Source organism: Panicum virgatum, chromosome 6K (genome assembly GCF_016808335.1).
Source record: "Panicum virgatum strain AP13 chromosome 6K, P.virgatum_v5, whole genome shotgun sequence".
NCBI lineage: Eukaryota > Viridiplantae > Streptophyta > Magnoliopsida > Poales > Poaceae > Panicum > Panicum virgatum.
The window spans coordinates 15,944,266-15,968,668 of NC_053141.1; the positions used below are offsets into that span (position 1 = coordinate 15,944,266).

At 46.2% G+C, this 24,403-nt stretch overlaps 3 protein-coding genes across 5 annotated transcripts; 2 read left to right on the top strand and 1 right to left on the bottom strand.

The window, feature by feature from the left end:
* The first annotated feature begins 997 nt into the window (after nt 1–997).
* On the top strand, nt 998–2,076 carry LOC120713301 (WUSCHEL-related homeobox 10-like). Its single transcript, XM_039999290.1, has 2 exons — nt 998–1,696; nt 1,844–2,076. The coding sequence occupies exons 1-2, from the start codon at nt 1,126–1,128 to the stop codon at nt 2,074–2,076; spliced, it is 804 nt and encodes a 267-aa protein (XP_039855224.1). The 5' UTR covers nt 998–1,125.
* A 13,585-nt stretch (nt 2,077–15,661) lies between these two features.
* On the top strand, nt 15,662–20,134 carry LOC120711884 (plasma membrane ATPase-like). Its single transcript, XM_039997552.1, has 9 exons — nt 15,662–15,770; nt 16,296–17,790; nt 17,873–18,037; nt 18,124–18,362; nt 18,453–18,485; nt 18,595–18,676; nt 18,779–18,939; nt 19,071–19,244; nt 19,337–20,134. Exons 1-9 carry the CDS (start codon nt 15,729–15,731, stop codon nt 19,793–19,795), a joined length of 2,850 nt encoding a protein of 949 aa, XP_039853486.1. The 5' UTR covers nt 15,662–15,728; the 3' UTR covers nt 19,796–20,134.
* A 140-nt stretch (nt 20,135–20,274) lies between these two features.
* Nucleotides 20,275–24,396, bottom strand: LOC120711886 (ACT domain-containing protein DS12, chloroplastic-like). Of its 3 annotated transcripts, none has more exons than XM_039997559.1 (10): nt 24,004–24,396; nt 22,603–22,657; nt 22,412–22,531; nt 22,199–22,293; nt 21,941–22,025; nt 21,784–21,843; nt 21,337–21,392; nt 20,999–21,104; nt 20,859–20,927; nt 20,275–20,751 (listed from the first exon to the last, which is right to left on the bottom strand). In XM_039997559.1, the coding sequence occupies exons 1-10, from the start codon at nt 24,132–24,134 to the stop codon at nt 20,689–20,691; spliced, it is 840 nt and encodes a 279-aa protein (XP_039853493.1). In that variant the 5' UTR covers nt 24,135–24,396; the 3' UTR covers nt 20,275–20,688. The 3 variants fall into 3 exon arrangements, with proteins under 3 accessions (XP_039853493.1, XP_039853494.1, XP_039853492.1); XM_039997560.1 differs by having other exon boundaries at nt 21,032–21,104; nt 22,412–22,534; nt 24,004–24,364; XM_039997558.1 differs by having other exon boundaries at nt 22,412–22,534; nt 24,004–24,361.
* Nucleotides 24,397–24,403: the final 7 nt, after the last annotated feature.

Genomic DNA, 24,403 nt, shown 5'->3' on the forward strand with positions numbered 1-24,403 from the left:
CTAGTGCTGATGATTGCAATTAATCCTTCCTGTTTTTACTTTGTCTAGTGCTGGGGTCATGATTATCTTAGAAGGCCAGCCTTAAAGTGTGAGTAGGTGTTTGTAATTTCACTACTTGCAACTAATGTATCACACTATATATTTTTTTCTTAGTTTCATTGCAATTACTATGATGTGTTTACATTAGCAGAGAAAACGGCCCAAAATAAACATAACAAATGTTACGCTGACACATTGAAGTATATATAGTTACCATGGGTTGTCTTGTAGCCAATCGATGGAAGGGAACCAAAAATCTTTCTTGAACCGTCCTTTTATTTCTCCCGGATGAGCCCCTAATTTAACGGTGTCAGAAAAGAAGTCATAATTCTGTTGTGTCATAGCTCCACACGGTCAACAAAATTCCTATTTAGTAACACTTCCACATGAAAATGCACAAATGATTTAACTTTGGTCTTCACAGGTTTAAGATCCATTTTATTTATATCATGTACAACTGAAGTAAATCATCTCACCATATATGTACTGGAACTTCTCCGTTGGTGTCCCGAACGGAGAGAAAATTAAGAGAGTACTAAGAAGTAGCTAGTAATTTTATGTATCTACTAGTACCACTATTACAAATTTTTTGTGTTTTCAAGGTAAGGTGCCATTTATATCAACTGAATTGGTTGGTGAAGATGAGCCCTATATATAGTTATATACAATCCAAGTTCAAACAAACAAGCGGCCCCCAAACTATAGATTATGTACTAACCACCCTTCCCGCAACATGACAATCTAAAAAAGCTTAATCACCACCTGTGTGTTGTTTGCTTCGTTAAACGTTATAATGACCTGATTATCATATTAGCCAATGAAAGATAAGAACTCTCTCTCTCTACACACAGTCAGAGAAGAGAGAGAGAGAGAGAGAGAGAGAGAGAGAGAGAGAGAGACCTATAAGTAGGGAGAGATCGACCCCTCTCAATTATGCCCCCACACCACACCATTTAGGTTCGCCCTGTTCCGGTCTTCCCTTTGGCTTCCCTCGTCTATTCCTTTGTCCCTTTCCACAACACAGTCTCATTCCAAGCTCGCTAGCTTTGACCATTTCCCAGCTCCTCTCTCTTCCTCTCCCCCTCCATGGACTCCCACCACGGCCAAGCTCACCGCAGCGGCGAGGGCGGCGAGCCGACGACGGCGAGGGCGCGGTGGGCGCCCAAGCCGGAGCAGATCCTGATCCTCGAGTCCATCTTCAACAGCGGCATGGTGAACCCGGCCAAGGACGAGACGGCGCGCATCCGCCGCCTCCTCGAGCGCTTCGGCGCCGTCCGCGACGCCAACGTCTTCTACTGGTTCCAGAACCGCCGCTCCCGCTCCCGCCGCCGCGCCCGCCAGCTCCAGCAGGCCGCCCAGCAGCTCCCGACCGCCGCCGTCGGCGCCGGCCACTACAACGGCGCCAGCGACAACGCTTCTCCCTTCGCCATGAACGGGCACGGCCAGGTGCGCGCTGGCATGATGATGCCCACGGCCGCGCCCCTGCCGTCGTCCATGTCCGCCGCGGCGCCGCACTTCTTCGCCGACGAGGTGGACAGCGGCGCCGACGACCTCTTCGCCATCTCGCGGCAAATGGGGCTGATGTCTCGTGGCGGCGACCACCGTTGCGGCTACACGGCGAGCGATGACGCCTCCCAGCTGAGCTACCAACCAACTGGTCAGAGAACAAGAACAGTATTGAGCATTACTGCATTTGTGCTATCTCTCAGCACTATTGTAAACATACTCATAGATGGATTATGCATAATTATGAGAATTGAATATGCTACTTATGGTTCGATCAATAATGGATGAAAATCTGCAGGGACGACGTCTATCCAGGTGTTCATCAACGGCGCCGTGTACGAGGTGGCCGGCGCCGGCGCACCGCTGGACTTGGCCGGCACGTTTGGGCGTGACGTGATGCTGGTTCACTCCTCCGGCGAGATCCTGCCGGTGAACGAACACGGAGTCCTCATGAAGAGCTTGCAGATGGGGGAATGCTACTACCTGGTAGGTGATTCTATTATTTGTTTTCTATATCTTTTCGCCTGTTAAATTTGTATAAGAAATAATTTTAGTGAAGGTTATTGCTCAAAGTTCAGACGAGAATTCTGCTGTCAGTTATGACATTTGTAACACTATCTGATTAAAATTTGTTTTTCATTTTTGCAGGTTTCGAGATCAACTTAATCGTCTGCCGGCCTGCTGTAATGATGATGATTCAAGTTGTGTGCTACTATAGGAAGAAGCACAAGCACTTGATGAGAAGATTGTTCAATGCAAGTCCGGAGCGTATATGCCAGCGTGTGTGTACTAATGCATGTGTTGCTCTCTCTCTATCTCTCTCCACATCGATGTATATTATTATCTGAATGCATCGCCCCTTGAGAGGCCCCTTGAGATGTTGTAGCTGAATCGATAACCTGAATGACACATTTTCTCATTATTCACATCATGCTTATTGCGCTGTGTACCCGTATATTTTCAAGGCATGTGTGCTTATTTATGCTATTGAAAATTTGGAGTATATGTACCTCGAGGTAGCTACATTATGAAGTGTTATTACTCCATAAAATATTTATAATTTTTTTCATCCCTGGATGATTATGAGTTTGATTTCTTTAATTATTTTGGACGGCATGAGGTTGTGCCTAATTCCTGATAAAGGAGGGAATTATGAGTTAAATTTAAACATTAAGCGAAACTATGCATAGGTAGAATATTATATTGTGTAGCTATTAGATTCCCCCATTCCAAACAAGTTCAGATGTTGTATTTGGGAGAATGTCACCACCCAAATGCGAGCTATGATATTCACCTGTTGGTAGAACAGTTAGAGGGATCGATGAGTACGCCAAAAAATATTGTTTTGTAGAATGCTATGCATGGCATATTGAATCAAATTATTTCACTAGTAGAAATCCAGTTGCTTCCTCAGAAATTTCGGTCAAATTTACTAGTTTCAATTCTTAACTACTCCCCACATGCATCGTCATCCAGAATTGATTTTGCGTATACTAACAAAATAAAAAAAATGATGTGCATACATGAGACGATAGCATTAGCTCGTTTAATTATAGGCCATAATCTTGCATAGTAGTTCGGTAATTTTGTTGATTTGCTTGATGCTAGTTTGTGGACACGTTAGTTTCATGTTGATTTCAGTGCTTGGCTATCTAGCTCACTCGGAGCTCGTAGCTATCCCAGAACTTGATTGCTCGCCGCCGGCCGCGTCTTTGCGCTTTCTCGTGTCACCGATCAGCCGAAACTCTGATGCCGTCCGAGCACGGTTCCAGAACCGGGGGACTCGGTCACTGACGCATGGGGGCTGGGCCCACGCATCAGTGATTGAAATCACCTCTACAGCTACTGCACAGGATCTCAATCCCCAACATAAAAGGTAAAGCGGATCAAAACAGGATAAGAAATGTTTTCAATTATTTTTAATTTTTTATATATATAGACTGATTACAGAAACTTAAGTCCCCATATTAACTAGAAGAACCAGGCCATTGATTTGGTATATCAAATCATAACAGCTGATTTTGGTGTTCTGAATTTATAGAGATGTACACCCTCCGTCCCCAAATATAAAGGCGTTTTGAAGTTTTTAGGACAAATTATGGCTGTGTAGAAAAGACTCTCCTACCCCTAATTATTAAGCATTGAAACTCTATTTGGGTAACTAAATATATATGTGATAATTAAAGTAGCATGTCTTTTTCCATCCACCTCCCCCATGCACCTCCTCCTACATGGCTGCATACATATTTTTCTTTTTTCTTTTTTGCGGGTAGCATGTCTTTCTGTTAGGAAAGACCCGAAAACGATGCACAATTGAAATGTTTGGATTCACTCTCAACTCAGGATGCCTTATATTTGTGGACAGATTTTGAATCCTAGAATGGGTATGGAGGGAGTAGTTTCATTGGACTCCTCGGAACATACGCACGTCACAAAGATTAAAATCGAATGCGAAAGGGCATGTAGCCTAATGGTTACAAGAGCCTCGGTAGCACCTGAGGTCTTGGGTTCGACTCCCCATGGGAGCAAATATTCTGGAATTTAACGGCGTTGTGCATTCAGTGGTAGGTGACGTCCCCGTCGACAGCGAGGCGTCTGTGGTGACTTCGTCAATCTCGAGGATTTGCTGGCTCAATCTTCAAAGATACTTATAGGGGCAGAATTTGCGTACGTGTGTTCATAGGAGTGTGAGTATGCGTGCGTTGTGAGTGTCGGAGTTTGTATCGTGTGATCTCAAAAAAAGAAGATTAAAATCGAACGGTGTTCAATAGGAGGTGAGGTGGCTAATAGCGATTGATGGTCTTAATGGGTCGATTATTCGGTTTATATAGGATAGATATATATAGTTTAGACGAAGATTAAATAAAGATATAAAAGTGAAGACACGACGCGAATAGGAATCTACTTGACCCCTGAACAGTATTACTGCTCTCAAAGTATAATTCGGCATGAATTAATACCTCACCAAATGCATGTCCTATTGGGCTGGCAGGGGTTGGCCTGCTACACATTTGGGTATAGTAGGGGCAGTGTTGACGAGGGCACGAGGCCCAGAATTCCGGTCTAGTCTCTGGGCCAGCTAGATTCGTTTGCTTTGCCAGTTCTTAGTTCGTATTATTCTCCTCTCAAAAGAAAAGTTCATATTGTCCACTAAAAATCCCCTTAAAATGGTTTGTACCATCCACTAAAACAAGGCTTGTATTTATAAGAATATTGCCCTATTGAGCCATTTTGGTGATTGTGTGACAACATAATCAATAAAACTAACGAGTTTGTCAAGTGAATCTTTCTAGGTCCTAAGGATGAAGTAAAATTCTCTAGCAAAGCAAAACACGACGAAAGAACTCAAAGAAACGATGGATTGGATGAGTTCGGCATAAAACAGTAGCACCAGTGTAACTGACGCCTAGCCATCGGTGGACTCAAAAAAACCGATGCATAGGCATCGGTGCAATGGAAAGTGCTTGTGAAATCCAACTGAAGAAAACCAAGAAGCACCGGTTAAACCGACAACCGACGGGATCAACACAAGCGTCGGTGCATTAACCGTACTATAACTCAGAGAGCATGTCAAGCGGTCAAGGGCGAAGCTTTCAGCGTTGTAACACCTAAGGTGAATAAGTTTCTAAGATGGTCATTAAGTTGTTAAGCAAGACATTTGGAGATGAACGAGTCATTATGAGCTAAATATCATTTTTGGGATCAAAATTGACCAAGTCAACATTTAAGGTTTCAAAATTAGGAAAAGTCAATAAAAATAGGAAAAAGTCCACTTTTGGCCATCCAACTCTTGCCTCGGTTTGATTTTGGCCATTGAACTCCAAAACCGGATATCTTTGACCACTCAACTATGAAAACCGTTCATTTTTTACCATCAGGCTGTTTTGGTGGCTGGTTTCGTTGACGTGGACGCCATGTGGCAGCGAGGCCCACTTATCAGCCCATTTTCCTCTCTTCTCTCTCTTCTCTCTATTTCTTCTCTCCCTCCTCCTCTCTCTCTCTTCGAGTCCCCTGCTCGCGGGCGGCACCCGCATCCTTGGTGGCGGGCGCCTCCCCGCGATGGGCGCATGCCTACTTGGCTTGCTGCCAGCCATTGCCGGGGCCACACTGCTCTCGCTCGGGAACAGCGCGCCCGACATGCTCTCTGCGCTCGCGTCCTTCGCTGCTGGGGGCGGCGGAGGGGCCGCCACCGTTGGGCTCAATGACGTGCTCGGCAGGGTGTTGTTCGTGTCCGCCGCCGTCTCAGCATTGTCGCCCTGCACGTCGCTGGCCACGGGGTCGCCGTCGACCGTGCCAGCTTCTTCCATGACGCAGGCTTCCTCCTCCTGGCTCTCGCAGTCGTGGCCGTCATCCTTGCCCCTTTTTCTCCCCCCGTGGCTGACGATCCCGAACGCGAGCAAGGAGCGGTAGAGCAAGCCGACCGCGGTGACCGCGGCCACGCTCGCCCCAATCTTCCTGTCCATCCTCTGGAGCCACGACCATGCTCGGCCCAATCTTCCTGTCCTCCTCGGCAGCGGCGGCGGCATCGCGCTGGGCCTCCTCGCCTTCCTCACCACGGACGCAACAGGGAGACGCCGGTGACGCGGCAGCGCTCATGGGATCCACGCGGCATGGCACGACACGGCATACGATGTGCGGAGCGAGCGGAGAGAGAGAGGAGAGAAGAAAGAGTGGAGGCCGGCAGCGGCGGCCCACCCGGAGGCCAGCTACAAACGCCCAGGAGCAGCGGCGTCAGCCTCCCCTGCCTCGCTTCATCCGCGCCCGGTCCGTTGGAGGGCAGAGCGGATCTATGCTACCTTCTCACCGGAGCCCCGGCGCTGGGCCTGGCAGGAGGCTCCCCTGCGCTATTCGATCTGCTCTGCCGGCGCAGCGTGGGGCTCCTCCGCACCACGCGCTTCCGTGGCACCGAGCAGGGAGGAGGGAGGGGGCGAGCAGCGGCGACGAGCAGGGAGGTGGCGAGCAGCGAGGAGGGAGGAGAGAGGAGACAAGAGATTGAAAGGAGATATAGAGAAGAGAGAGGGGGTAACTGACAAGTGGGTCCCACCTCCACATGGCATCTATGTCAGCAAAACCGCCCTGCAAAACCGTCGGATGGCCAAATGTGAACGGTTTTGATAGTTGAATGGTCGAAGATACCTGATTTTGGAGTTCGATGGTCAAAACCAAACCGAGACTAAAGTTCAATGGTCAAAATGGACTTGTTGCATAAAAATATATGATGGAAAGTTTGAAGTATTTAAAACTTAGTGGAAGCAATGTTGGAATCGAATTCAAGTTGTAAGTGCCTCAAAAGAATAGGCAAAAGAGGAGAAATTGGAGTGTAATGTTTGTGGTCTGAAAACTGCAGTGATTAACCAAGTTTGGATCCACTTTCTGAATAAATTCATATGCAAACTTTGAGATGTGGTGGACTGAGAATAAAGTTGAAGTACCAAGGATTATTTTAGTCAAGTAGTTCAGTAGCAAATATGGCGAATAATGTTTTTACTCAAAGCTCCAAGTTGCAATGTTGGGTTGTTTCTGAATTCAAGTGCTAGCTGAAATTGGCTGTCTGAATTGCTGAAAGACAGTGATAAATGGCTGAGTTTGGGAGTGAATAAAATGATATTTGATATAGCAACTTTGCGTAACAAGTACCAAAATGAAAACTTGGATGTTCAGTATTCACAATGGTACTATTGTTTTATGTAAAAGTGCATAAAGGTGTTTAAACAGGAATACAAAAATTGTTAAATGAAATGAACTTGCTGAATTTCTGAAACTTGTTTGAACCAGCCATGTTCAGAGCAAATTTTGTCTATCTTAGAGGCCGAATTTGAGGAGGTTCCTGAAAGGAAAGTTTTATACAAATGTTAGTAATACAACTTTTATTTTGGACGGTTTCAAAGTTTGATAGTGGAATTTAGAGAAATAGAGGCTAAAAATCTGGAGTTTTCACTGAATAACAACAGATTCAGACTTAGTAACAGAGAAAAGGGCAGAGCAGAGTTGTGCCACGCAGCTGCTTGCCGCTGATGGAAGGCGGTAAATTTTTAACCCATCCACACGTCGATTCGAGCTCGAGCCAGCGTGGGATGAATCATCATGAGGTGGCCAGTGTTGGGCAGTGAAATTTTGAAAATATACTGCCCGGACATATCCAATTGCTCACCTTCCCGCCATTCTGTTCCCTCACACCGAGCTCTCTGTTCTTGTCAAATTCATCATCCTCGCCCAATCTCTGATCAATTCCTCGCACATACCACCTCCCAGGATCACTACTAATCCATCCAAACCCTTCTCGAGCCAAATCCTTCACCGCAGCTTAGGGTCCGAAATCATCTTCTTCCTCGAGTTGTCGTGCTGTGCTGTGAGAAGCACCGGTGAGCTCCATGGTCCGGTCATTTTTAGTTCGATTCAATGGGTCAAGAAGAACATGAAGTGTATGTGGAACGAGTATGAGCAGTTGGTAGGTTCGTTCCGTGCTCAGGACGGCCGGAACTCGCGCCGCCGCCATGGGGTGTCACAGTGGGGAGCCCAGCTCTGGTTGTTTTTAGTTGGGGAAAAGTGGTTGGTTGGGTTCTTAGCGCCGTGGTGGTCCTCACCCGTCTATTGGTTGGGGTCCCGTGGTGATCCTTGCGCCGCGTCATGGCCACCCCTTGCCGGGGTTGGGGCTACCGCCGCCAGTCCCTATCTCTTGGGAAGCGAAGAAAGAAGAGGGCGTGCAGGGTGTCTGATGGGAGGGCCGCGACCCAGCGCTGGTCTCACGCAGCAGGCTCATCGCCGGCGCTTGGGGCTGCTGCCCTGGGCTTGCGCGCCTGGTGAAGCGGAGGAAGGGGAAAGGAGCTGGGGGACGAAGGAAAGAAAAGAGAGGGGGCTGAGTGAAAGAAAGAAAGGTTAAGGTGGAGAAGGAGGAGAACTAGAGGGGTTTTCTTGTAAAATTGTTTAGGTTTTACTAGAAATTAGATTTCAATTCTGTTTTCTTCTGTATTTACTTATAAATTTGTAGAAATGTCCAAATCAATTTCTTTAGGATGTTTTTTTTCTTTTATGCATTAAAACTTTTAAACCCTAGGAAAAATAATAATAATAATGAGTATTTATTTCTGTACCTTTTATTTAAGGTATCTAAATAAGTACTTAATAATTATAAAATGTATAAAATTATGAATAATGCTATTTCAATCACAAATGCTTGATAATTCATAGGAATTAGGTTTTGAGTTAGAAATTAATTATGAAACCCTTTTTGTTTAATAAAAGAAAATGCTTAGGATAGGTTAGTAATTAAGAAAATGGTGGGTTAAGTTTTTTGTGGGTAGAATAGTGTCGACTTACAACTTTATCATGAGATAAGTTGTATAGTCCTTTTCTATCAAAACTTTTGCGTACTAACATTAACTTGCATCATACCGTAGAGTTTGAAGCACCTGAAGTGGAGTTTGTGGAATTATCTGAAGATCCCCAGGAGACCGAGGAAATTCTTGAGCTTATTCCTATGTTGAAGGGATTCTTGAAGATACTAACTTAGCAGGAACCCAAGGCAAGCTCTGGTGCATTTATATCTATGCTTTTACAATTATTATGCAATCATAAAAACTAGTTTATTTCCTAATTGTGCATTAGTTCTAGGAGTTGATTGCAACCCAGTTCTTTTATGCATAATCCATCCTTGTTTAATAGGGCATCTTTGCCACCTTCTCAAACTTATTTAGTAATGTCCTATGCTTAGTAGTGCTTAGTTGTTACTTTGTATTAACCTTGTTACTTAATTACCTAAGGTTAATCTGGTTCTCACTTTGACCAAGGAAATGGCTTGACTTTATGTTGTGGGCAGAAGCTAGTGATGTAGTTCTGTCCATTGGAACTATTTTGTTAAGGACCGTTCGTTGTCTTAACCTTTGATCAAGTGATGCTACCTGGTTGCTTACTGCCTTTGGGAACCAGAAAGCCTGGTAGATTAGTTGGCTCTTAGATTGGAAATAATTTGTACCCGTGATTGGCGTGTGGGAAAAAGGAAGGGGCGTGGCCTGAAACTCACATTGGAGATCAGGCCAGACATGGGGTCCCATGTGGGGGTGCGCCTCTGGGTTCAGGTAACTTTGCTTCCGGTTTTTGGGTACGACTAATTGAAAGGTTGTTTCTTACATCCTCGAAACTGTACTTAACTGGTGATTAGGTATCTCCTGCAGGATGTAAATCGGTCCGGATAGCCGCAATTCTCGGTTATGAATGCACTTGATCATCGCTTGAGCATCGTAGTTAAGAAAGGTATTTGTAGTGTTTTTTCTTGGAAATTGTATTACTGGTTTCTTAGTGCTTCTTGTTATGAAAAATGTTTTATCATCTAGATGTCAAGTAACTATTAAATTGCAGTTAAAATCACAAAACAAGGACTCAATATTAGTAAGCTTTATGCAAAATTGTCAAGTCAGCCAGTCCACTAAAAAGCCTTCATACTCCTTGCAATTTTGATTTTTTTTAGTTGGGTCAGTCTTGCTGAGTACCTTCGTACACAGGATTTTTATTTTGTGGTTTTTTAGAAGTGCAACAACCGCCTACTGAAGAAGATTAACTGAAGAACTAAGTATTTGAAGGTCTCCAAATACTTAGTATGAGCTTTAGATGTTATGTTTAATTACCTTACTGGCTTGTTTGTTTTAAACTCTTAGAATGGTATAACCTGCACTTAAAGTTGCTTCAAAAGTACCAGTTTGTAATAATTCGTACCTTTCAGTATTTATGTAAAAATGTATGGGTTGTTGATACTCTCCCTTCGTGGAAGCGATCCTGATGTACGGTTGAGATTCAAGATTGTACGTGGATGATTCGGATCGTCCCGAGGACACTCGACGGACTACCGGATTTAAGCTGTTTTAAGTGTGTTTACAAAAAATTATTACTGTGGCAATGATTTGGCACACTTAAGCCAGTTTAAGTCGGGCGGTTCCGCCACACTGGTTGAGCCGACAGTCATCGGAGCATAGTGTCGATGCAATGACGTCAGCGCTGGTGGAAAGTCGAGGCAGAAGAAGTGGGGGTTTAACAGCAGGTACTTTTCACTGAGTTTGCGAGAACCCCTAGCGGCGTGTTGCTCAGTTAAACTTGTAGTTTCTCCCGATAAAAGGTGTTGATAAATGTGTACCTTTTGACTGACTCATCATTTAAATGTAGAATTTTTAGAAATGATTCTCAAGGAAAATGAAATAATTGTTCTGTTTTGTTCTACTATGTGATCCATTACAGAAATATTTACAGTAACATTTTCAAATTTGTAGGTAGGTTTTAGAAATTGTCGAACTGAAATTTCAAAAACTATTGAAACCAGGTTTGTTCAGAAACTGTTGACAGATTCCAGAACCAAATTTTCAGCACTTTTTTCAACTAGGTTTCAGATATCGTTGGCCGGGTTTTAAATGGAGCCGAGCTCATAATTTGCATCGTCCTGCAGCAGGATTCGTCCCTGCTTCTAAAAAAGGACTCGCGTTTCTGAAAGTGACATTGCCTGCCTCACGTCATTTACCTTTGATGTCCTATTACATACGGCATCTTGGCTCTAAATGCATGCCTGATTACTACTACAGCAAGCTATGAATCTTGTACACATGCTGTCCAAAGAAAATATACTAAACCAAAAACTAAAGGTGTGGACAAAAAGGCCAGAGAGAAGGCATGACTGTCATGTCGATGGAGTTATATAGTATCTTCCTCCTGGAGTCCATGGCAAGCAAGGAATCGATCAAAATCAGCAAAGAAGCATGCAACAGCTGCGACCATGATGGATCAAGTCTTAGAATAATCGCATAGTAGATGTTGATTGCAACGTGAGTGAAGTGTTTGCTCTTTCACGTGTGCGCGAAGAGCATCATCTCCGTGCAGTGGAGTCTTAGTACAGTGCTAGCTAATTGGAGCCAGGCATGAGAGAGGCAAGGGATATCCTCCATGACCATGCCCTTTATTCTTGGCTCCATCAGCCTTGCATCCTATCCAGCTCCTTTGCCTTTAATGTATACACAGGGAATAATACCTTGATTTCTTTCCATGCAAAGAGAATGTCGATACATGCACGCAAAGATGTGTACTTCAGCAAGTATACTATTATGACATACAGTAGTGAAAGAGAGCTACTTTGTGCTTAATAAGTGTCTTAATTGGTGATTGTCTTTCAAACATTGTCCTGTCTTAGAACACACCAACAGACCAAACCGACAGATCTTGAGACTGAAAAAGGTACCACGTACATAGTATGTCTTCTTGTCAACAAACACGTTAAGTAGCACTTAAAAAATAAATATCCAAAAGTACGAGAACTCGTGTTCCACTTCCATAAGAGGCGTTTCACTGCGCACTACCTCAACGCACTCTCTTCACCCCTAGTTGAAAAACGACATCACCACCAGTTCGGCTGGGCGTTGGATTAGGGTCGACGGTGATGGAATGAGCCATCACCGCCGGCTCTTCACCCGGCTGTGTTGCCGCTTTCACAACACAAAAAAAACGAGCAGCAGGCCACGCCCCGCCACCGCATTTAAACCCCACATGCTGCTGCCATGGAGCCCTCACGGCACCACATGGGAGCCCCGCGCGCCGCCGCCACGGATCCCTCGCAGCGGGAGGGGAGGCGCGACGGCGGGGGAGTGGAAAGGAGGCGCGGCAGCGGGGGATATCGAGGGGGAGAGGCCGAGAAGAGGTGTGTGGTGGAGGAGATCGAGGGGGAGGGAGGCACATAGCAGAGAAGATAAGGATGAGAGAGTGCAGAAAGGGGAGGGAGAAATATGAGTGGTGCGGCTCAGGGGCTGTCACCTTTGGGTTGTGTTACCACCCGTTGGTGATACCCTTAAAACACACATCACCAATAGGGGCATCACCAATGGGTCGTAATACGCCCCAGCGGTGAAGGTGGACATCACCATCGGATCGTAATACGTACTATCACTGCCGGTTTGAAATAAACCGGCGGTGATGAGGTGCTTGCGATCATTTCGTAGTAGTGACATGGAACGTGGAACAATATTGTTCTTCCATTCATGTGTAGTGTTATTTAGAAGCAAATGATCTATACTGATGCATGTATAACAGAGCTCAACCCATCAGAATTTTTTTGGCCTTGATGTGGAAGTTCTCACGGATGTCAGATACATTGGTCTATCAAACAATTTATGTACTATTGCTTGATTTATAATTAATATACAGTGCTGTTAAAAAATTTTAGAAAAAAGTCCGGTTTACACCCTCCAACTATCGCAAAAATCCGATTTTCAATCTTCAACTACAAAACCGAACAACATAGGTCATCCAACTGTCAAAACCGGGCAAATTTGGCCCCTGGGATGGTTTTGAAAGTGGTTTTTTCATTTTGTGGGAATTAAAAATATTAAATTTTACACTAAAAAATTTATAAGTAATTCATTTTAAGTCAAAAAATTATGAAATGAGTATCAAAAGTTTTCTAAAAATGTAACCTATCTATTATTACATGACTTGTGGGCTATTCAGATCTAATTTTTTTATGTTCATAATATTTGGTTGCTTGCAGTTATACCTATTATTTTTAATAACTAAGATTCAAATGGAGCAATAATAGATAGGTTACATTTTTAGAAAAATTTTGGTACTAGTTTCATATTTTTCTGGTTTAAAGTGAATTAGTTTTGATTTTTTAGACCTAATAAGATTTATTTAATTTTTTAGAAAATGCAAAACCACCTTCAAAACCTCCCCAAGGGTCAAATTTATCCGGTTTTGACAGTTCGATGGCCTATGTTGTCCGGTTTTATAGTTGAATATTGAAAATTAGATTTTTGTGATAGTTCGATGGTGAAAATTGGACTTTTTCCAAAAATTTAACACCACCCCACGACTTGTTCTAAGCACGGCAACCAGCTTGTAATCATCTAACTTACATCACCTACGTCCCATTGGCACCTCCGTGGTTTGAAATATGGGAAACTGCCAGTACACCGGAGTACACGTATAAGTTACTGTTCATATTCATATGTCAATGCGATCTTGCCTTTAGTCAATGATCAAAATAGGGTAAAATCCATGTTGGCTACGGTAAAATCTCATCAAAGGCAAAATCATAAACTTGAAAAAGAAAGAGTAATCATAAGGTTGAAAAAAAGAGAGTAAATTTACAATTGCACTACAAAGGAGGGGCAAGTACACCAATTTCTCATGCATATATGAGTACTAAAAAAACAATTTTCTCTAAATGGGATTAAATTAAAAAAGTCTCTTACTATATTCTACTAATTTTTGTAAAATGCGAGTGTTTGTATTTGTACCGTGTTTGGCAAAAAAAATCTCTCTAAATTTTATCCTTATGTACATTGAATTGAAGTAAGATAAACAGTTTCAAAGTTGAATATGGAAAACTAGATTCAACAAACAATTTGTAGCTAGGGTTGTAAATTAGAGCAAGGTTAATAATACAGCTGGTTATGCTAGATATATGAACTTTTGCGGTCCATTTAGCATTTTTACAGCATGTTATAGTGCTTGCTCCGATACACTAGCCCTGTTTGGTTCCCTAGCACAATTTGTGCTAGGAAACTTTGACTATTAATTACTGGTATTAAATGAAGACAGTTTGCAAAACTAACTCCACAATCTCTGCGGTAGGGATCCTGAAAAATCTAATGAGGCCTTTAACTGCGTAATGAGAGAATGGTTACTGTAGCATCACTGTAGCTAATCATCAATTAATTAACATCATTAGATTCGTCGCGAAAAGGTACACCTATATCCTTAAAAAAATTACAAATAGACTTTATTTAGTACTCCATACATGCATGCGAGATTATTTTCTCGGGAAAAGTGCATTCTAGAATCTAGCACTATCCAAACAAGACCACTACTGGAGTATGGGACCTCTCTCTTTCGTGTACAACGGGCGTGATCGATGTCGATCGGACCACGGCGGTCGACAATCCGTAGCACAAGCACGGGCACGTACGTGTCGTAGCAGACGAGACGATCAATATGTTAAAGATATAGATAGAGTCCTAGAAGCAAACTTGTGCAAGCTTCGGTGGGAGATCTAGAAGCCTGTTGTAGATAGAATTAGAGATGTTGTAATTAGTTCAAACTAGATCTCCTAACCGACTCCCAAGTTGTTACAATTCCGTAATCTCTGCGTTTATTCCATACGCCTATAAACATGCAGGCCGTGCCTCTAGGAGGTAACACGTAATCCTGCTAATGGTTTGGATTGAGATGGGTTTAATGGATTGAGTTTTGATATGGATTATGTTTGGGTGGATTCAAATGGATTGTATTAGCTAATGTGGTGGGGTGGGGTGGGTCTATGTAAATATGGATTGGAGTGGTTTGGGGTGGGCTGAAATGAATTCTTTATGCAAAACAGTATGATTATATATAAATGTCGATCTGTAAGAGCCGGATCTTAGAAATAAAACATCGTGTTCACATTATAAAATTTTATCGAAATTGACTGAAATTTGTTGGAGATGGCTCAGTATGACTAGGAGCTACTCTGTGCAAAGCAGCATGGCTAGAATTCCACGTGGGTCCCACGTCAAGAGCCGGACTCTAGAAATAAAACCTCGTGTTCACACTGTAAAATTTTATCGAAATTGACTGAAATTTATTAGAGATGACTCAGTATGACTAGGAGCTACTCTGTGCAAAACAGCATGGCTAGAATTACACGTGGGTCCCACGTCAAGAGCCGGACCCTAGAAATAAAACCCCACGTTCACACTATAAAATTTTATCGAAATTGACTGAAATTTATTGGAGATGACTTGGTATAACTAGCAGCTACTCTGTGCAAAACGGTGTGACAAAATCTACACTATAAACTTTTTTTGGAGAAACGGGTTTTTATTGGATTGCAACCATAGTTTGGCTAATAGTTTATTACATTATGAGCTGAAATGTTTGGGTCGGATTGGTTTGTGATTGTGGTGGTTTGAAGTGGTGTGAGCAATATTATTTTCTCTTATGAGAATGGATTGGTATGGATATGGTTTGATTTTGTGCCCAATTGCAGGCTGGGTAACACGCTTTACCCTATTGCCCTCTGATTTTGACACAATACGCAGGCAGGCTGAAGCGGCCGGCCCCTATATAAGAGGCAGCGCCCGTCGTTGCGTTTCCGAACCCTCATCACCGGCCGGCGGCGCGCGCGTTCATCGTCGTCGTCGTCCCTCCCTCCGGCGGTTGCGCCGGCAGCTCAGATGGCGGGGCTCGAGGAGATCAAGAATGAGGCCGTCGATCTGGTACGAGTATTTTTGTTGGCCGTTGTTCTTTCTTTCCTACTGCCGTCGTTATCTCCTTCCTCGATCTGGTACGACTAGATATAGCGATAGATCGCGAAGAACAAACACTTCTTCTTTGAAAGGGAAAAGAACATACATCTGGCCTCCAATGGTCACCCAGCTCAGCCAGCGTAGCTCATACTAGAACAGATTTACTACTCATCTTCTTTTGCTCATCATGTGAAGAAAAAAATGTGAAGAAGCTGGCGTTAAAGATGCCTCCCTTTTCTCGTTGCTTGGTTCACGGGCTACATGCCTCTTCCATCTGCACTGCAAAGACTCCACCTTTTTTTTCTCCTCTTTTCCCCCCTGCTGTTCTTGTGATCTGCAACCACCGCGCATTTTCCGGCCTGACTCATTAATCACTGCTATCACTGCATCTAATCATTGATTATACACATACATGTCGCTGTTGTTCCAGCCTTCCAGGTCCTTAGTATTGTTTTGTTTGTGATGATGAACTGATGATGATGCGTGGCATGGCAGGAGAACATCCCCGTGGAGGAGGTCTTCCAGACCCTGAAATGCACCAAGCAGGGCCTCTCCTCGGAGGAGGCCCAGAAGCGCATCACCGTCTTCGGCCCCAACAAGCTCGAGGAGAAGAAGGAGAGCAAGATCCTCAAGTTCCTGGGGTTCATGTGGAACCCCCTGTCGTGGGTGATGGAGGCGGCGGCGATCATGGCCATCGCGCTGGCCAACGGCGGCGGCGAGCCGCCGGACTGGCAGGACTTCGTCGGCATCGTGGTGCTGCTGCTCCTCAACTCCACCATCTCCTACGTGGAGGAGTCGAGCGCCGGGAGCGCGGCGCAGGCGCTCATGAAGAACCTGGCGCCCAGGGCCAGGGTGCTCCGCGACGGCCGCTGGAGCGAGCAGGAGGCCGCGGTGCTCGTCCCCGGCGACGTGATCAGCGTCAAGCTCGGCGACATCGTCCCCGCCGACGCGCGCCTGCTGGAGGGCGACCCGCTCAAGATCGACCAGTCGGCGCTCACCGGCGAGTCGCTGCCGGTGACCAAGGGCCCAGGCGACAGCGTCTACTCGGGGTCCACGTGCAAGCAGGGCGAGGTCGAGGCCGTCGTCATCGCCACCGGCGTGCACACCTTCTTCGGCAAGGCGGCGCACCTGGTGGACAGCACCAACCAGGTCGGCCACTTCCAGAAGGTGCTCCGGGCCATCGGCAACTTCTGCATCGCCGCCATCGCCGCCGGCGTCGCCGTCGAGGTCGTGGTCATGTACGCCATCCAGCACCGCCGGTACCGCGACGGCATCGACAACCTCCTGGTGCTCCTCATTGGCGGCATCCCCATCGCCATGCCCACGGTGCTCTCCGTCACCATGGCCATCGGCTCGCACCGGCTGGCCACGCAGGGCGCCATCACCAAGCGCATGACCGCCATCGAGGAGATGGCCGGGATGACCGTGCTGTGCAGCGACAAGACGGGCACGCTCACCGTCAACAAGCTCAGCGTCGACAGGGGCCTCATCGAGATCTTCGCTAAGGGCGTCGACGCCGACGAGGTCATCCTGCTCGCCGCCAGGGCGTCGCGGGTAGAGAACCAGGACGCCATCGACGCAGCCATGGTCGGCATGCTTGGCGACCCCAGGGAGGCCCGGGACGGCATCCAGGAGGTGCACTTCCTCCCCTTCAACCCCGTCGACAAGCGCACCGCCCTCACCTACATCAGCGTCGCCAACGGCACCTGTCACCGCGTCAGCAAGGGCGCTCCCGAGCAGATCATGGCCCTCTGCGGCTGCAGAGACGACGTCGTCAACAAGGTGCACGCCGTCATCGACAAGTACGCCGAGCGCGGCCTGAGGTCCCTCGCCGTCGCCAGGCAGGAGGTGCCGGAGAAGCGCAAGGACAGCCCCGGCGGCCCGTGGCAGTTCGTGGCGCTGCTGCCGCTGTTCGACCCGCCGCGGCATGACAGCGCTGAGACCATCAAGAGGGCGCTCGACCTCGGCGTCAATGTCAAGATGATCACTGGTAGACGTACAGATTATGATCGATTTAGAGGTGAAGTTAGTGTTGATTGACACCAACTGACGCTGAATGGTTCGTGGTGCAGGTGATCAGCTCGCCATTGCCAAGGAGACGGGAAGGAGGCTGGGGATGGGCACCAACATGTACCCCTCGTCGGCGCTGCTGGGGCAGTGCAAAGACGAAGCCATCGCCTCCATCCCCGTGGACGATCTGATCGAGAAGGCCGACGGCTTCGCCGGCGTCTTCCCGGGTGAGAATGAGCAGCACGATTAATTGGTCAGAGTTTGCACCTGATTCTGATCCCTGTTTGTTACTGATCCTGAATGAATTCTGCAGAGCACAAGTACGAGATCGTCAAGAAACTGCAGGAGCGGAAGCACATCTGCGGGATGACCGGCGACGGCGTCAACGACGCGCCCGCGCTGAAGAAGGCGGACATCGGGATCGCCGTCGCGGACGCCACCGACGCGGCCAGGAGCGCTTCCGACATCGTGCTCACCGAGCCCGGGCTCAGCGTCATCATCAGCGCCGTGCTCACCAGCCGCGCCATCTTCCAGCGGATGAAGAACTACACTGTAAGCAAGCAGCGCATAATAAGTTTTGCTGCACTCAGATACAGTTTATCAGACTGACTGACGTTTCTTCTCTTGTCACATCTTTTTCAGATTTATGCTGTGTCCATAACGATCCGCATCGTAGTAAGTTACAAGCAAGGCCGAAAGGATGAATCTGTCAATGCAAGCTCTGTTCTTGCACGAACTTGTCTGAATGTTTGTTTGATTTCTCTATCTTGATGGCAACCTGCAGCTCGGGTTCATGCTCATCGCGCTGATCTGGAAGTTTGATTTCTCGCCGTTTATGATCCTCGTCATCGCCATCCTCAACGATGGTGAGCTACAACCTTGATGTGTACTGCTAAATCTCGCCATTGGCACGCCCAACTGAAACTTGTTTGTTGGATGAAAACAAAATTACAAATGGATGGACGCAGGAACGATCATGACCATCTCCAAGGACCGGGTGAAGCCGTCCCCGCACCCCGACAGCTGGAAGCTCAAGGAGATCTTCATCACCGGCGTCGTGTACGGCTCCTACCTCGCCCTCATGACGGTCGTCTTCTTCTGGGCCATGCGCAGCACCGACTTCTTCACGGTGAGCAGCGAGCTCTCCAGATCTCTGTCTAGCAGTGGCCATCATCATCATTTCTCGCAAATTTCTTCTCCGTACAAGACGAGACGCTGAGGAATTAGTAATAATGTAAACCTTGTTTGCTCCGGCGACAGAACACGTTCGGCGTGCGGCCGCTGCACGGCAGCCGGGACGAGATGATGTCCGCGCTGTACCTGCAGGTGAGCATCATCAGCCAAGCGCTCATCTTCGTGACGCGCTCCCGCGGCTGGTGCTTCGCCGAGATGCCCGGCCTCCTCCTCTGCGCCGCCTTCGTCGTCGCCCAGATCGTAAGCATGCCATCTCGATCTTCTTCTTCCCCCTGCTGCCGGCCGATCCATGGCTCTCGACCTCGGATGATCCATCCATGCATCCATGGCAGGTGGCGACGCTGGTGGCGGTGTACCTGACGATCCGGTTCGCGCACATCCGGGGCATCGGGTGGGGGTGGGCGGGGGCGATCTGGGCCTACAGCGCCGCCACGTTCGTGCCGCTGGACGCGTTCAAGTTGGGGATCCGGTACGCGCTGAGCGGGCGGGCGTGGGACACGCTGTTCGAGCACAAGATCGCCTTCACCCGCAAGAAGGACTACGGCCGGGAGGAGCGGGAGGCGCAGTGGGCGACGGCGCAGCGGACGCTGCACGGCCTGCAGGCGCCGCCGGTGGAGCTCCTCGCCGCCGCCGGCGGCTACCGCGAGCTCTCGGAGATCGCCGAGCAGGCCAGGCGCCGCGCCGAGGTGGCCAGGCTCAGGGAGCTCGGCACGCTCAAGGGGCAGGTCGAGTCGGTCGTCGGGCTCAAGGGGCTCGACGTCGAGGGCATCCAGCAGCACTACACCGTGTGAGGCGGAGGCGATGCGGTGGCGGATCCGACCATGGCCGCCGCCCCGTCGCGCATTTTCAGCGACGTCGAACGGCGGCGCCGCCTGTAAACTGAATTCACGGTGTCAATTGAAGACGTCTGGTGTTGGTCCTAGGCTGCCTTTGCTTGCTGATGATTAATGGCGCAAGGCGTGCCTTAAGTACGTTGGTTTTGATTTAATGCAGTTTGTCAACACTTGGGAGGTGTAAAAGCTACAATAACGGCAGAGTTTGTTTGCCAGAGTGTAGCATATTTCTGAATAAACTGGGAAATAACAGCAGAGATGCAGATGCAGTGGTTGTGGTGAGGCCATTTCCTTCCACACTGTGATGTCATCACCGTTCTAAGCTGTTGAACGCGTTGAAGAGTAGTCCATGTGAATGCAAAAATAAAAACGAGATGATGGCCCCAAGACGGTTGCCAAACCTTTGGACTAGTCCCTGGTCAGGACTCTCAAAGAAATTGTCTAATATGTAGCTTCATTAATCTGACAATTAAATGTACACAAGGAATACAGCATTCTATCCCGGCATTGGATGATAGCCCCCAAAATGTTCCATCTTATTTATCACAATATGTGACCTGGATGATGGCCCCCACAATGTTCCATCTTATTTATCACCAGATGTGCATCCCAAGTTGAAAATAATCATGTGTTACATGCTTTAAGATCACAATCTTCTGAACTTCATACAGCAGATTCCCCTTCATTCCAAGGAAACATACCATAAGGTGTGGCACCATAACATCAAGTATACCTCGTCTGATCCATCTTCAAAAAATTATTGGGCGTATTTCTACATACTATCCGATTCATGTGAATCCCATCACACAAATTCAGTAAATGACTGAGGCGGGGCATTCATGGTCATCTGGCTAGAAGCTGGCATCTTCTGTTGTCGGACGCCTCAAGAAATAGCGCAAGCTATTAGAAAGAACCTGCAGAGATGAGATAAATCAGAATCGTGGTACTAAAATTCTGTACTAGCATGAGTTTGTCGAGAGTCAGATTCTCTAGCCAAAAGAATAGGTATTGTAATCTTTACCTGTTGCAAAGTCTTGCTCAAAGCTCTGCCCCTATAACTGACATGGAATTTTGCTTTAGCCAGTAGCCCCTGAAAGATAGAATATCTCAGGAGATGAATGGTTCCTTGCATAAGCAGAGACTTCATACAACTAGTGTCACCTCAGTATCAAACTCTCCAGATTGGACAGTAACGTTGGTATCGGAGATGGCCTTAACAAGATCAACAAGTAACCCTGGACGATCTGCGGCTTCCACCACAAGTAAGCTGAAATGGAACAACATAGGAGATCAAATCACTTTGATATTATAGGGTGAGTTATTAAATATTCCAGCATTTCCGTTGATCAAATGATAGCAATTGGTCAAGCGAGGAAAGCACAGCACATCTGTAACAGAAATTGAAATACATGTAGGAAAATGTGTTATTCATTCAAAGTGTTCAGGCACAATATGGCAAGTATGTTCTCATGTTGCACCAGGTAAGAAAGATGCCATACCTTCTTTCAGGGCCATCATCGTAGATATCTAAGTGGGTTGCTATGTCCACATCGACCTGCCAATTAACAAGTGAACAACATTTATAACTAGGGAAGGTTGTTTACGAATCTCAGAATAGAGACATAATTCTGACGCTATAATTGATCGCAATTGCATGGCCATTATATCATGTGAAGTCGAGTCAAGCATGTTCTATGGAGAACAGATCCAGATATGGAGTCCAGATAAGACCTTTTTGATTCAGTTAAGATTAGCAATGAAGCAGACTCCCCACCACCCACCCAACGGACAAAAAGAAAAACCAAAGAGGACACTGTAGAAATGAGTGTCTTGTACAGCATCGTGTGCTCTTCCTTTCTCACGATAGATAGGGATAAATGAGTTGGTTCAATATGTGAAGCATTAATAGAACGTGAGCCACTGACACAGATTAGTTTAGGCAATACCTGCTCTGCAGGGGCTTCTGGCCCAAATGTTGCTCCCATAGCCAATTGACTGCTGGACTCCTGGGTAGCAAATTAACAACACTATTTTCACATTAGCGACGCTGTAAATTTATTAAAGTAATAATGAAAAGATAGAGCAAAAGTTGAAGGCGGTTACCGGATGATATTGTATCATGTTGTTAATGATCGTCAATCGTACTGCTTCTAACAACTCTGGGTCATCAATTTTGCGGCCAGTGGACCTGTAGAGCATTCCTGTCACTCATTCTAGGCAAGAACTGATAGATGCAGAAAAGTACAACAAAGAAAGACATCATATTATGTTGTAAGTAGGACACTGAACTTATATGGGAGATTCCTCATGTCAATTTTTACATATTTGATGAAACAGCATAGGAAAAGAAGATCCACTTACGATTTAGTTATAGAAAACTTGTTATGCTTGCCGGTAGAATCGAGGCAGACACTAGCTTTAACAACATTTAGCCCTAAGTTCTTCAGGGCACTCATCTGCACGTCAAACAGATCGTAGTTTATCAGGACAATTCTCACAATCTAAGATATTGGAGATGTTAATAAGACCATCTAGTGGTGCAAATATAATGAGAATTTAATGTGAACAACATACTGTATCAACAAGATCGCCAAGACGGTCACCCAAGGTTACTTCTACAATGGTTGCATCCGGATCTGAGTCTTGATCTATTATAACTTTCGGGATAGGGTCTGTATCAGTGTTGCTCCCATCCTGCTAACCAAAGTATATGCGGTTGAACAAGCAAGTTCATCCAATGCTTTTTGGTTAGCTATGCTATGTACCTCAACAGCCGCAGGGGAAGTAGCCCTAGGAACCCTCACAGCTGAAGAGGACAATCTGAAGAGAGGAAAAGATCAGTTGCAAACACTCTAAATTGAAGAGAAAGATATAATGGAGGTTATATATAGAAAACAAAAGATGAAATAACAAAAGACTGTAGGTTAGTATTAACATCACTGCACTCCACGGCAACTAGACTATGAACCTCCAAAGGAAAACTCATGCAGTCTTTTCGACATATTATGAGTGTCTCCTTACTTTGGTTTTACATTATGATAAAGACTGATAATCAGTACTTCCCTTCAATTCCAGGAAGCCCCAGACTTTCTACCAACCTACTTGTTGCTGAAAATGGATTCAACAGACCATATAATCTTTTAATCAATAAATATGAATCGTGAAAATTGTCAGAATCCATGATATTTAGAAAGTGACTCTTGCCTTACAAGGCACTAGACATGGACAAGATAATATATTGCCAAATCCTTAATGCAAAAATACCCATATGGGTGAAATTCAATGATGTATGGCTAGAGTGCTTTGTTCACAGAGTAAGCTAATGTTTTCCCTGTATGCAACTAGCCAACTAGGCATTAATAAAAGACTAAAACAAGCTTAGAACAAGATTACAGCACTTAGGCAGATTTGTGGAAGCGAGCCTCATTGAAAATTGTGAACAAACTAGGCACCTGTCGATACCCATTGAACAGGCTCATACAGCGTATAACTGATATGAGCCTCCTGAGCACACGCATTAATTCACCAATCAGCACCATCAATTAACTACTGTATCATCAAGATACGACCGAAAGAAAAAAAAAACTGCTTTACAATTTCCGACCCCTTTTCATTAAGCAAACCAACAAGTCCGATACTCTGCAACCCAAACAGAATCAAAGAATCCAAGAAACAAGGTGTGCCATAATGATGTGAATTATCATCATGTCCTAACAAATTCAGGAAAAAGAAGCTACAATCCCATCACAGCAGAAGTATATTCTCTGCAACACAGCTCGAACCTTTGAAACATCCTACCATAACAGAAAAAGAAAATACGGAGTACTCCCTCCATTCTCTTTTGATAGTCCTATTCCATCTTGGTACAATGACCAAGAAGAAGTACCTTGCTTATCATCACCTTAATTATGACTCCTCGTTTTTGATGTTATCATACACATGCACCAATCTTTTTTAGTTACTTTGCACAGTAATCGAAGGGGCATCCATACTATTCCCAAGATATCAACTCAAATAGGGCTATCAAAAGAGAATAATTTAATTTTTGAAATAGGACTATCAAAAGAGAATGGAGGGAGTACTAAGCAAAGGCTCGGAATCTAGTCCTAGTGCACCCAAAAGGGGGAGGAAAAAACTGAATCTTGGCCAATGACCGATCCCCTCACCTCAGCTTAGCAGGTGTCGCCAGGGCAAGAGGCCGCCACCGGCCAAGAACCGCGGCACCGCGCGCCGACACGCCAGTGCACGGCCGGAGGGTACCGGCGGCTGCGGCAACGGTCACGGCCATTTCGGCCATCTCTCCTCCAAGAAACGGGCGGACGGGGGTCCAATCCGATCCAGTACAGGAACCCGAGTGGCCAAGAAACAGGGAGCGGGCGGATGAGGAGGCGGTGCTACAAAGGTGAAGGCGAAGGCGAAGGCGAAGGCGAAGGCGATGGGATCATGACGAGGATGTCTGCGGCTGTCGCGGCCGCTCTATCCATAGGATGGGGGGCGGGAAGGGGAGGTGGCCTCGTGCTCCTCTCTGCTCTTCCCTCCGCCTCCCCTCAAGCTTCCACCTCGGGA

What these genes read in the sequence shown, in the direction of transcription:
- LOC120713301 (XM_039999290.1), top strand. Translation starts at nt 1,126, where the DNA reads ATGGACTCCCACCACGGCCAAGCTCACCGCAGCGGCGAGGGCGGCGAG. An exon ending in GCTGAGCTACCAACCAACTG is followed by an intron (nt 1,697 to 1,843) that starts GTCAGAGAACAA and finishes GAAAATCTGCAG; the next exon opens with GGACGACGTCTATCCAGGTG.
- LOC120711884 (XM_039997552.1), top strand. Translation starts at nt 15,729, where the DNA reads ATGGCGGGGCTCGAGGAGATCAAGAATGAGGCCGTCGATCTG. An exon ending in CATCGCCATCCTCAACGATG is followed by an intron (nt 18,677 to 18,778) that starts GTGAGCTACAAC and finishes GGATGGACGCAG; the next exon opens with GAACGATCATGACCATCTCC. An exon ending in CCTTCGTCGTCGCCCAGATC is followed by an intron (nt 19,245 to 19,336) that starts GTAAGCATGCCA and finishes CATCCATGGCAG; the next exon opens with GTGGCGACGCTGGTGGCGGT.
- LOC120711886 (XM_039997558.1), bottom strand. Translation starts at nt 24,134, where the DNA reads ATGGCCGAAATGGCCGTGACCGTTGCCGCAGCCGCCGGTACCCTCCGG. An exon ending in TTGGCGATCTTGTTGATACA is followed by an intron (nt 22,294 to 22,411) that starts GTATGTTGTTCA and finishes TTTGACGTGCAG; the next exon opens with ATGAGTGCCCTGAAGAACTT. An exon ending in ACATGATACAATATCATCCG is followed by an intron (nt 21,844 to 21,940) that starts GTAACCGCCTTC and finishes TTTGCTACCCAG; the next exon opens with GAGTCCAGCAGTCAATTGGC.